At 36.1% G+C, this 13,131-nt stretch overlaps 1 protein-coding gene across 3 annotated transcripts in view; it reads right to left on the reverse strand.

The window, feature by feature from the left end:
* Positions 1-4,267: 4,267 nt before the first annotated feature.
* dclk1a (doublecortin-like kinase 1a) overlaps positions 4,268-13,131 on the reverse strand; it is a 401,030-nt gene continuing 392,166 nt past the window's right edge. For 2 of the 3 annotated variants that reach the window (XM_039745796.1, XM_039745798.1), the window contains one exon: positions 4,268-4,743. In XM_039745796.1, coding sequence (XP_039601730.1) covers positions 4,564-4,743 — 180 coding nt within the window. In that variant the 3' untranslated portion in view covers positions 4,268-4,563. Of the gene's footprint in view, positions 4,744-9,434; positions 9,509-13,131 lie in introns of all 3 variants that reach the window. The other variant, XM_039745797.1, reaches the window with a different exon arrangement.

A 13,131-nucleotide genomic window follows, 5' to 3' on the forward strand; every position in this document is an offset into this window, starting at 1 on the left:
CTGTTTGCTGTTGCTAATCCTTGGTGCTCTTGAAGAAAATGGCCCAGAAGTCAGGACTTAACACTGAGTGTAAACAGGACACCAAATTATTTCATTACAGTGCCAGCAAAGGCAGGGAAATACAGTTATGTTTGGCTCACTCCATTGCATTTCAGTACTCAGAGGGTTAACTTGTGCTAAAATCAAATACAGTCCACATATCATTGCAGCAAATTCTTAGCTTGAATAATACTACTAGTTAAAAACAAACAAACAAAAAAAACAGTTACACATTCATCATTTCCATATTTTCTCCTTTTAAATTGCCTCACCCTTCAAGAACTTGCAATAAAATGAAAATTACAGTAATATTCACTACTCTTGGATTTACCCAAACAACCGGAGAAGATGAATTTTGTGACTCTCCGTTTTAATCTGTGCTTTAATTTAGAATACATTCACTCCACATGAGCTTTATAGTAATTTCTTTTTCAAAGTTCAAATGATAAAGCTGTAACTTGCTGTTCATTATAGCGCGTGCTTTCTTTTGCACACATTCATTGTTACCTTCCTGTACCTTTTCAGATTCAGTCTGCCAAATTCATGGCCATGTCAGTCCTTCCCCCCTTATAGGAACCTTTGCCTGACTTTACAGTAATGATGAATAAGGCGATGAGGGCCGCGCGCACGAGGAGGTGGTCCTGCTTTATTTAGTTACTACTAACAGACGAAAACAAATCCACATCATCCGAGACAAGGAGGAAACTTCTGATATATTATATACAAACAATTTATAAATGAGAAAAGACCATTCATGTTCATCAAGCTTTTTTATATCAATATTGATAAAATGAAAAGGACTTGCGGATTTATGTTAACACATTATCATCATCCAAACAAATTCAAAAGACAAAAACAGTTCAGACAAAGTTGTAAAAACATTAAATACAAGTCAAGCAATGTTACACTCAAACTCTTCAATGAGCTCATGAGATGGCATCTGATGAACTGTGCTGTTCTGGCCACTGCAGTATTAGAAAGTGTCCAGAGACGAATGGGCAAATGAAAGGAGGCGGCCTACTCGGGCAGGCTAAACAAAACGAACCATGAAGTGACGCAGGGACCTAACAGAGGTCTATTGATCCTGAAAAAATGTGTTATTGGAGACCCTAGTGAAAACAAAGGGGAAGTGGCATCATGACCAGACCCAGAATGCACTCTTTTACACAAACGGAGAGAAAAATCTGGAAGCCACTCTTGAGTTGCTCAAACTCAGCAGAAATTAAGAGAAAGTGCATTTAGGACTGAAGCCAGGAAGTACTTCTTTACGCAAAGAGTTGTGGGAATTTGGGACAAACTACCGAGACGTGAGGTTGAAGCAGACAATTTGAGAACCTTTAAAAAGAATCAGGATGAGAGACTGGGACCGCTTAGCTACTAGCTAGACAGACGGGCATGATGGACTGAATGGTCTCCTCTCGTTTGTCAGATTTCTAATGTTCTATTTGAAGATCCTGATGGCATTTTAAAAAGTATACTTGAGATATTGGAGAAAGAAAGGGGATTGGCTTATCAAACATGCTTGATGGACCAAACTGATCTCCTCTGTTTTATAAATGTATACATATACAGAATGTCGATTAGCATCGAGGAAAGCAGGTTCAGAAAATGGATAAATTATTTTTTTCATTGGTCTCCTTGAAGACATATAGTAGGCAAACTATAAACTATTTTTATAAGCTCTGCCATTATTCTTTGTCATTTACAAACCCCCCATCTTATTTTTTTCGTTGATATTATTTCACAATATATCGAAAGCCCCTCGGACAGTATTTTACATTCTAAATATTGAAGCCAATACGACATTTTAATATGTGCCAATGGTTGCAGTGCGAGATTTAAGAAGCATCTCATACCAGATGGATTTAGCCCACTGGGCGCCTAACTGAGATTAATGCGAATTCTACTGTATTTCATAGATGGTCTCTTTTTATTTGTTTCCATTTATAAATCAGGAGGCCAGGAGTCATAAAAGGTAATATGTGGATGAGAAAAGGCACAATTTCTTTCATGTGTATATTATATTTTATGTTTTAAGCCAAACCTATACAAGCATTGTGGAGGCAGTATCTTTATAGTTTGGGGCAAAGAAACTCCCAGCTCTCATTTTCTACAAAATGCAATAACATGGTGATGGCCAATAACTAGAAAAGCAGCCAGTCCACGTAGTTTCTGTAATGAAGTCTCTGTCGTCAATTACCTCAAAGCTGAATGAGGACAGAGCAGCTAATTGTAATTATTGTTTTTTTATTCTGCAAACCTTAACTGGGCCGAGCAGGTCTGCTGAAGGATGGAGAGAAGGACTGTTGTCTTTATGACGGAAATTCTTTTGTCATTTTGGTTAACCGTATTTCCTTTCAGAATATTTTACATGATTCGCTACAAATAGATTTTTTAAGGTAATTGCTTCAGAATTAATTGTTCCTTCTGTTTTATATAATTTACTTTCTGCTCTGGAACAGAGTATTAAAAACAGCTGGAAGAAAATTATATCTCTTGAATTTGGGAAAAATCTTAATTTTTTTTGTTTTAACTGTTACAATGAACTGATTTAAGTAATGTTTATTCTTTATCAAAAATGCTGTATATTTAAGAGTAGTACTCAGTTTTACACTTTTGAGGATTACCATAACTGATCCTGGACTAGAGAGAGTTAGATGTTGGCTGATATTATTTTTTTTAATATCGTTTAATTTATAGCAGTGACAATTGCTCCCATATAGGCTGAAAAGTGAATAAAAAAGAGTAAAATGTAGGCACAGTGGTCTAATGTCTAAAGCATCTTATGTTTAAGTTCTGCCTCCAGCATAATGAGTTACCCTGTGCAAGTCACATAACCTGCTTACACTCCACCTCTTGAAAACACACTAAAGGTGCTTATGTAGCCACACAGCATGAATGGACACGTACCATATAAGAATAAAGGTTGTTTGTTTAAAAATGGACAACTAATAATTGTTAAGATGATGCAGTAAATAAATGAAGATCAAGCATCTCCAGCTCATCATTAAATGGTTTCATGGCCTGAGAGTTTAGTTACTACATTAGAGCTACACTAGGAGTAAATGCTAACATTACTCAAAGTTACTGTCTGCTTTACATGCATTTTTTATTACTCTTTAATTTAATATTGTTTTTTGTATCAGTATACTGCTGCTGGATTATGTGAATTTCCCCTTGGGATTAATAAAGTATCTATCTAGAAAACTACATACAAGTAAAAGAAACTTCAATGATTCAACAATTACTTCTGAGATATCATTCAGGCTTCTTCATAGCAAACGGTTCATTTTTATTTTCAAATTTATAATCACCATTATACAATAAGCTTCTAACATCCTTAAAGGGTGTCAGTTGAGTATATCTCTGTGTGGTGACTACATGACGGCATCCACTCGGCTAAAATCAGGTCATAATATTTCAGTAACGTTTGAGATTTGCATAAACTAAAGACAAATATTGACTGTGACGTCTTCAACATTTTTTCCCACTTCTGTATCACCACATTACCAGTTACAGATTTAAAGATAAACCAACAACTCATTTATGCTTTTATTCCAGAAGGCCACTTCAATGGCACTTATTTATCTTAATCAACGGTGAAGGAGGAGGCTCTTCAATGGGCGAGTGTAAAACAAATCTTTGACAGTATTCTGTAAATGGGATGAGATAAGGAGCAACACGACACAGGGGCCCTAAATCGAACAGAAGACGTCTCTACCCTGAATACCGTCAATTACCTCATTGAATCTGATAGTGTCCTTCCATGAATGCATGTCAAGTTGGTTTGTTCATTCATTCATTTTTGTTAGGCACACCGGTAGTGGTTCTAGTTGGAGCAATGGGGCTGCCACTCTGTATAGGTTCTGGACCTCTCACCTTTCACTATGGTCTTATAGAAACTGGCACTTATCTGTGTTTTTGTCTTTTTCAAATGAAAATGGTATTATTGGTACTGGTATTTCCACATGATTTGGAAAAGATATCTGAGCAAAATGGTGCCTCATCAGGATGATGGCGGCTATTAGAGGTAGACAGTATAAACACATTTGTCAGTTACTTATTAGCAGGTACTAAATCATCTTAAATGTCAACTGCTCAATAAGTAAAGCGTTTCTTCATTTAAAATCCTTACTCAATAATCTCTTCTCACACTTAAAATGTAAAAATGTGTTGGTTTCAGAATTTCCATCCGTGACATTCCAGTACTCCAATAAGAAAGGAAGGATTGACATGATTTTGAACTTTATTACTTGTTGGATCTGCCCAGTAAAGTACATCAGTGCTTATAAAATGTTCAAAACTTCAAACACTCTATCATAAAAATCTCATAAATGAAAGTAACATTTGTTTACTGGACCTACATTTCTCGGTGCTTACAAAAAAAGTACCTTATTCAATCTGAAACAAATGCCACTCATTCAAACATACAGCTTTGGTAATTAAAATAAAAAAACAAAAATAAAACTGACTATCAAGTGCTCAAAGGGTCAGGCAACTAAGTCTGTTTAGCAAATGGCAGCATTAGAAAGGTGAATTAGGTGAGCGAACAGTCTCTGAAGAGCTGGGTGAATAGTCCTCCGATTCTGAATTCAGTTCAGCTGTGGTGGGAAAGGTGCTTGAATGCTGGGCTCCATAAGCTTCCTTTACATCCTGGTGGCGTCTTCGTCGGAAAACCTGCCTCTCCTTATCAAGAGCGGTGGTCTGAGGAGAGGCACAAAAAAAATAAGCGGTCACACATTAGTCTCCTTTTCACACAAGAAAGGTTAGGCCAGAGCAAGGAATCAGGGAAGGACGAGTGCACTGCAGTGAATCAGCTTCGAAAATGTTAGCTTTACAATGAATGTGTGCCAACAGAGAAGGACAGGAATCTCAAAAAAAAAAAAACAAAACACAACAAAAAATCCTTTTCCCCTTTTTTCAAATTTCACTTCATGTTGGATGCTAGATATAAACTGATTTTATTTTACATGTTTCTTTCTAATCCACTGTTTACATTTATCTTGATGGCTATCAAGCTTAAACAGAAGTTTTCAGTGTGTAGTTTCTTGCTCCACCTGCGTTCATGTGTGGTTCCCCCTGGGGATACTGGGTTCATTCCACAGTCCATACAACTCTGAACTGGCCCAGTATATGTGTGTTAATATAGTAGTAGTAGTAGTAGTACTGTCATGTGGACAGAGTACAGTGTAATTGAACACCAATGCCATGATAATCAAGAATGTATTGAAATGCAGAACTGCATTTAACAGAAAATTGTGTACAAACGTGTGACACGCTTGAACTGGCGCACCTTTGCTTTGGGCTTGATGCTGCTGGCACAGACTGTTACAGCCTATAGCAGCACCCAGAATATTTACCAGAAATAAAAACAGATGCATGAATGGATGGATGAATAGATGGTTGGTTTGACACGTAGGATGCAACAATTTGTGGGCAGCATGGTGGCGCAGTGGGTAGCGCTGCTGCCTCGCAGTTAGGAGACCCGGGTTCACTTCCCAGGTCCTCCCTGCATGAAGTTTGCATGTTCTCTGCGTGGGTTTCCTCCCACAGTCCAAAGACATGCAGGTTAGGTGCATTGGTGATTCTAAATTGTGCTTGGTGTGTGTGTGTGTGTGTCCTGCAGTGGGCTGGCACCCTACCCAAGATTTGTTCCTGCCTTGCGCCCTGTGTTGGCTGGGATTGGCTCCAGTAGACCCCTGTAGTTAGGATATAGCGGGTTGGAGAATGGATGGATGGAAGGATGCAGCAATTTGGTAAGTGTGGTGACGACAGTACAAAACACTTCTCAGCCATGTTGTGTGTTGAGTACCGATTGCAGCTGATTTTATTTAGGATTAATGTGATGCCAGGTGAATGAAGATTCCCTCTCTTACTTAATTATTTGAAATTGAACACAGTCACAATTCCCATAAGAAAAGCAATGTTCTTTAGTGTATCCCAAGCTCTACACTTTTTTTTTTTTTTTAATTAAATATTCTTGGCTACAAAATCTTATTAAAATGTAATAAAATTTATTTTTCCTTTTTTATTAACAAAAAGTAAGGATGTGTAGCCTTCCGATGTCCTGTTTAATGTCAAACGGGCCTCTGCCATTCCGCAGCTGCCGACTTTTTTTTTTAATCCTGGCATGTAAACATTTAATCAACATCTGAATGTTGTCATTAATTAAAACCCTTTGATTAATTAGATAGCTAAGCAAAGTGCAATAGCAAAAGAAAAAAAAAAAAAACTGGACTGAAGCTTTGCCTATCTGTGAAGCTGCTGCTTGGCTGCTATAATTTGATTTTCAAACTGAATTTCTTCTAGCATTAACCCTGTTTGTGCATGAATTTACTTCAGGAATGCCTGAACATCCAGCGGAACAACCATATTACTGCAAAATCTCTAAAAATGTTTGAAGTTTGAACCCATGAGGTTCAACAGCCAGAAACAGTAAAGAAAAGGCTGACTCTAGATGCTCGAAAAGACAACTTTGCTTAAAAGCAACATGCTAAAGTACAGACTGGCGCAGTTTATGGCTCTCTGTGTCCGAAGAAGGAATGATAAAAATCTCTAATATTATATATGCTGCTAGTATCTTCTTGTCTGTCTGTGACCCTTTTTGTCCTTTAGCTGATCCTGCTGTCTAAATACAATCTGCCCTCCCTGACGTGGAGCTGCAACCTCTCCGTGGTAGTCGGGGATTTACTAGGCAGGCAACAAATTTATGCACATGCTGATGAGGGCAGCTGGCCCTCCCTGCTGTAAGATGCCTGTCTGCTCTTTTTCAAAACGCTCGTCCCCATAGCTGACAGCGTTTGTACTCGCATTACTTTAGGTGGCTACTGAAAAACTGACACCACTGTGAAATATGTCACAGTTGGAATTTTGCTCAAATTTATGGGTATGTGAATTGTAAAATGAAATAGTAATAACAACAATAATAAAAAGAAGAAGAATCAGGTTTTTTTTTTCCCGGTTAGCCTTTACAATAAACTATGGTAAATGAGAACGCGTCATATACTGTACAATGGTTACAAACATTTGTGTGTCTGTTATATTGGAGTTGGTGGAATAGTAAAAATATGTTAGCAGGACGAGGGCCTCTGAATAAAATGTGATTTGAGCAACGTAGGTTTAGGGATAGTTTGAGAAAAAATATAAAAAGATGAAGCTGTAACTAGCAAAAAATGAAAATAAAAAAAAAAATCCTGCATTAGCATTTTACTATGCAGCTTTATACTACTATTCACTTCATATGGCATTCAATTTATTTTGTATTTATACATTGTTTTGTATTATTTATTGTGTTATATTCTATTAATAGGTGATGTATAGTATACTAAATTAACTTGGAGAAATGTTGCAAATTACATTATATACAAAAATGTATGCATCACATTTATGTTTTCAAAAATACAATTAAAAAGAGAGCCACTGTACATATTTATATTTTAATTTATGTACATATGCAATGTACTCTACATGCTGTGTATTAATAGTATTTAGTGGCTTATATATTTATATCTCTATCAATGGTACATTTTATGCAGTTCATTTAAAATCTATTGCTTTATATTTTATATTCATTATATAGATTTAAGTATACATGCATGATCATCACAGATAGTTCCAGGATTTCAAATTGCTGTATATTTTTAATACAAAAATCAATCATCTTTATAAGAATTTTTATACAATATCTCAGCATTTAGTGTCACACTTCAGTAGGTCTTGCTTGAAGATGGTGTTGTAAGATCCCCTAGCACTGAGCACTTCACCTTCTCGAGTAAAACCGTATCCAGAGTTAACGTAAGAGTGGAGGACTGGGGGGTGACAGGGTGCCCAGATTTATTTTTCTAGGAAATGTTTACATTATCCATGCGAAAATCTATTTGAGACGTTGCACACCCACATCACCTCAGGTGCTCCACCAACTCAACAGGCCGATAAGCAAAGGGCCTAGGAGGAGGGATGTGCACCCACAACACTTGCTAATGTCCTGCTCTCTATTTTCATGGCCATCATCGACATGTAACTCACAGACCAAGGAGAGGTTAAGTGGCAGCGATTTATTTTATCCAAGATTTTTTTTTTTTTGTAAGGAAATTTACATGTGAAAAGATATAAATCCAAAACACATAAAAAATGGATATTATCAATACCTAAAAAAGGGATAGTTAATGGCTAAGGATTCACCGAGTCTCTCCCACCACTCGTAAAACAGTAAACGTAAGACCAATTGAAGTATATTAATTAAAGGCTGAGATATTCCTAAAATATATCTAAATTATGTTCTGTTTTTAAAGAGCTTTTACATTCTTCAGTTTTAGGATCTCAAGATGACCTGGCATGTATGTGTACGATATATATAAATACATATATATAAAGAAATATTACATACATAACATATACAGAAAAAACAGATATGGATTTGTTCTGCTTTGTTAGTAAAACCTATTTAATGAAGACATAGCCTAATGCAGTTTTCTTTACATTAAACACATTGAAACTATTATAACTAACTCAGAGCAGTGCACACAGACATTGAGCTTATTGTCTGTACAAAAATGTCATTTTAATGCACAATTTTGTTCGGGAAGGAAAAAAACAAACCAAAAAACAGTTTCAGAGCAATGCACTGCAGTGGGGAGTAACAAGCGCTAAGTGTGACTCAGACAAAGGTTTGATGCATTCCAGCTGCCCGTGCTCTTGCACACACAGCAAACAAAGATTGTGCTTTGTGCTCTGTGAGTTCCACACATTAAACGTCACATTTTCCACCATGCAGCAGAACACATAAGGCAACAGCGGGAAACTGTTGTCTTCAAATAAACAACAATACACAGAGGATCATCTGCCCTCAGTACAAGAACAAGGCAAATAAGTATGGAGAAGCAAATCTTGTGGACAGGGGCAGTAGAAAGACAGGGTTTCAAGGTCACACATTTGAAATGCATCATCAATCCTTACTTATGATAACTGAGGCTAAAATAAATACTTTCCCTTTCACTTTTAAAGGGACAGTATAAATTGAAATATAAATTTAGTGTGCAATGTAAATAACAGTAATTTAAGAAAGCCACTTTATTCTCTGCTTCTACACCCAAACCCACCGCCCCCACAGATCTTCAGAAACGTGGTGACATATACTGTCCTTTTACACACAGAAGAAAGGAAAACTTATACTGCACGCGTGAGATGGAGGAAGCTGGCAATGTCAGAGTGATTAATGGGTGAAGAGGGAAAAATGAAGGAGGTCTCATTAAGATTTAAATGAAGCTGAAAAAGCAGCATATGGACTGGGTAACAAATCAAAAGCATGTTTGTCCACTGAAGAAAACTAGTTAATGGAGACTGCCAGCACGTTGCCATGGAAACACTGAGTGTCGGCACTTTACACCATCCCATACCTTATCCAATACATTCCTGGTTGTTGGTAGTAGTCCAATGACCCTGATCTCTTGATGGTAAACCCATGGTCCAGCTGAGCAGAGAGAAATGGGGCAACTCAGTGGATCATCTTTTTATGTACTTTTTAAAAAAATGTTATCATTTATTTTATTTTTGACTTTACAGGTAATCACCCCCATTAAGACACCCAGAAAACTTAACTTTAATTCATTTGACGCCTCACTGCTGTCAAATCAGTGAGTGGAAGGAATTCTTCAAAATTTCGAAACACTGGACTGCCAAGGACTTTCAATGTTTTAGTGTAACATTAAAATATTTGGTATCATATTAAGGCAGACTTTAATAGAGGCGACCCCTTTGAAGGAAATAAATAAATAAATAAATACAAGCCATTTCATGCTGGAAAAAAAACACACACACACACACACGCACATTTTCCATTTTAGAAATATCGCTATTTGGATTGTTATGTTCCCATAGACATCCAGTGACATTATTAACAGGCTCAAAAAATTTGTGGAAGAAAGTAGGAGTAACAGTTTAGTTTGAAATTACTCTGGAAGCAACCCTACTCTACTCGATGAGGTGAACTGCAAGCATCAAAGGGTGTGCACTATAAAAATAAAGAGGGGCACGAGCCTGAAAGCAATATCGGAAATGTCATAGCCAGAAACACCTTACACCGAACATTAAAAGCATTACTTAGACCACAGTGGGGGTGTACAACACTTTTCCAATTATTCTTCATTAAGCAATGAACAAGGGCTTCTTAAAAATCTAAATTTGGCTGTATATACACTGTACTTTAAAACATCTGGATGTGTTAGTTCTGAACAGAGCAGTGCACACTGTTCATAATATCTGTTAATGGCTAGAATTTATCAGATTAGAAAAATAAATGAAAAAACAAAACATTGTACATCAAGATAAACTTAATGATAGACAGATTTCTGTGCAGAAAGCTGCCCAGATGTTTGCAAAATACCTGGGTATATTAAACAAAAAAAAAAAAAACATAACTCAGCAGGTAATCTAGCATTGTAAATACAGTAGATGTCATCTGTACTGAATATAGAAACATGTAACCATTGAGAAAAACCAAAAGCTTTTCTTTGAATTTCTACCATTAGAATTTCTGAATTACTGATCCTTGAAGACATGGATTCATAATGTACCCACACACACTGCACACAGTCCTCATTGTTTGCTTTACACGCAAATTGTGGACATGGTGTTCCAATATCAAAATTAAATTCTGCTGAGGATTTTTAGATACTCAAGCTCAACTCCATGTGGCAGAACTCTAAACATTGGCTTTTGTAGCTCATGTACAAACTGCTTCACCTTCATTCAGTTAAGAAGGTTGTTAATCAAAATTACTAGCCTAGTGGTATTAAAAATCTTTTTTTAGAGATAAATAGCAATACATGCTCTCGGGGTCTGTTGCATGCTGTTTTGAATGATACCTGGAGAAAAACAGAAAGTCAGAGAAACATAGCAGAGAAAAAGACAAAGGCAGACAGACAGGTGGCCTTTTTCAAAGGGCATTATAAACAAGAATTAATTTGTGGGGTTTCTTATTTTTTTGTAATGGCTTTTAAAAGTTTACATGGAAAAAAAAAAAGGAGTTTGACACATCATACAAAAATGTCAAAGTCGATTTCACATTTTATGCTTTTAGAATATAGGATGTAGACTACTGTATATTCTATGTCTGACTTTTAATGTGCTGACAAACAGGCAAACAAGATACATTTTAAATGAACTGAGTAAATTTCTGCACATATAAAGTCAATATATAAGGAGACAACAAATACAAATCTGCTCTGTCCAAATGTGGGTCACAGAGGGCTGAAGTCTAACCTTGTTAAATAAGAAAAAAAGGCAGAATACATCTGTGGGTAGCAGGCCAGTCCATCTAAAGGAACATTTACAGACACACAGCTCCACTCGCTCATACAAAGTCAATTTAGATTCACCAGTTAACCTAACAAACATGTCTTTAGGAAGTTGGAGGAAAATAAACTCTAGCCTATAGGGGAAGAAAATGTAAACTGTACACAGATATCACTGCACCATAATGTAAAATTTATATTTTGTACTGTATATAAAATGTGTATATAGAGTTTTAAATTATGATATATAAATATATATATATATATATATATGTGTGTGTGTGTGCGTTTGTGTGTCCACCCTCGTGTTTGACAGTTTGTTATTCCCAAGTCATTTTTACAGGACTATCTGTAACTCACAGGTCTTTCTGAAACAAAACACCATAGTTAAAAGAGTCACTACATTTACAATCTGATTTTAAGTTTTAAACCATTTATTTCTCTTAAATATCACATTTTTATATCTGACTGCTTTATAGTTATCATATATACCATGAGTGGCATCATATGGAAACAAGTCTTCATAGCGTTCTGACATTTTCCTTTGTTATGACAGATCAGACACAGCCACCGATTCCCTTTGACACAGGTTGACGTCTTCAAAGTCACTTTAGATAGGTCTCATGGTACATTTGATTCTGTTAGTTCAAGCGTTTCGATCCCACTTCTTTCATATGTAGTCTTTTTGGTCAAACCACCTTCCTTTTCTCTTAAGATTGAAAAAAAATAAATATGACATGCGCACCAGTCCAAAAGGAAAGCCCATCAAGCTTGGCAGAAGGCTTCTGCTTTAAGCTCTGAACCGTGCTCTGAAGGGACAACAAGGTCCTACGACATGTCTTAACAAAGAGTGTAGAAAATATAAAGCTAGGATTTGATTGTTTAGTCCAGATGATGTAAGGTGTTACTTGGAAGAACTAAATAAATCAAATAACCAGTGTGCCACTCAAAGGACACCAAATTTTCATTTTTATTTTGAAAAGGCCTGTCCTTCATGCCTGTATTTTCTACATAAAGAAATTTTAGTTTTAAATAAAAAAGAAGCAATGTTGGAAAACCTCAGGCAAATATTTTGACAGATGATATTTTGGGTTAAGATAATGAACAGCGATAGCATGATCTGCATTCTTTCCTGCATCACTGTTTTTTGTTCGGTATACCAAAAGCAGAGCAGTGTCCTGTTATTGAACTTTAAAAAAGGGCAAATGAAACAAAATAAAGAAACCACTGGCAATCTCATTATAAACTTACATTAAAAAAAAGTCCCAGCTCTTAATAAATAGTGGTAAGCTACCAGGATTTCAAAAGAACTATTATTATTACAATAAAATGTCATACTGTAAAAATAATATTTAAAACTGATAAGAACCAGTAAGCACTACACAAATATGGAACTAAAATTCCACAAATTTGAAAAGACACATACATTGCTTTATCAAGTAATAACCAAAGTTAGATAATTAGGTTTATTCTTTAACAATTACTTTTAAATATATATATATGTATATGACCAAAAGTAAACATCTGAGACACGATGGCATATGGTTCACATCAGAGCAACCCATTTGTTAATGGAAAATAAACTACTTAACGGATCTTCATTGTTAAGAGGATTGGATTAGTAACTAAGTATGTAATTGCTCTCTTGAGGCAGTTAATTGCACATTACAAGGACCACAAAATAGGTAGGACCTGCCCTGACTTCTGTATTATGTCTTAGACTCTCATGTTGTGTTTGTACACACTTGCTGCACACATACATAGTGGTTCACTGAAGACAAAAAAAAAAAAGAATAAATAC

This window comes from Polypterus senegalus, chromosome 2, assembly GCF_016835505.1.
Source record: "Polypterus senegalus isolate Bchr_013 chromosome 2, ASM1683550v1, whole genome shotgun sequence".
In the NCBI taxonomy this organism is placed as follows: Eukaryota; Metazoa; Chordata; class Cladistia; order Polypteriformes; family Polypteridae; genus Polypterus; species Polypterus senegalus.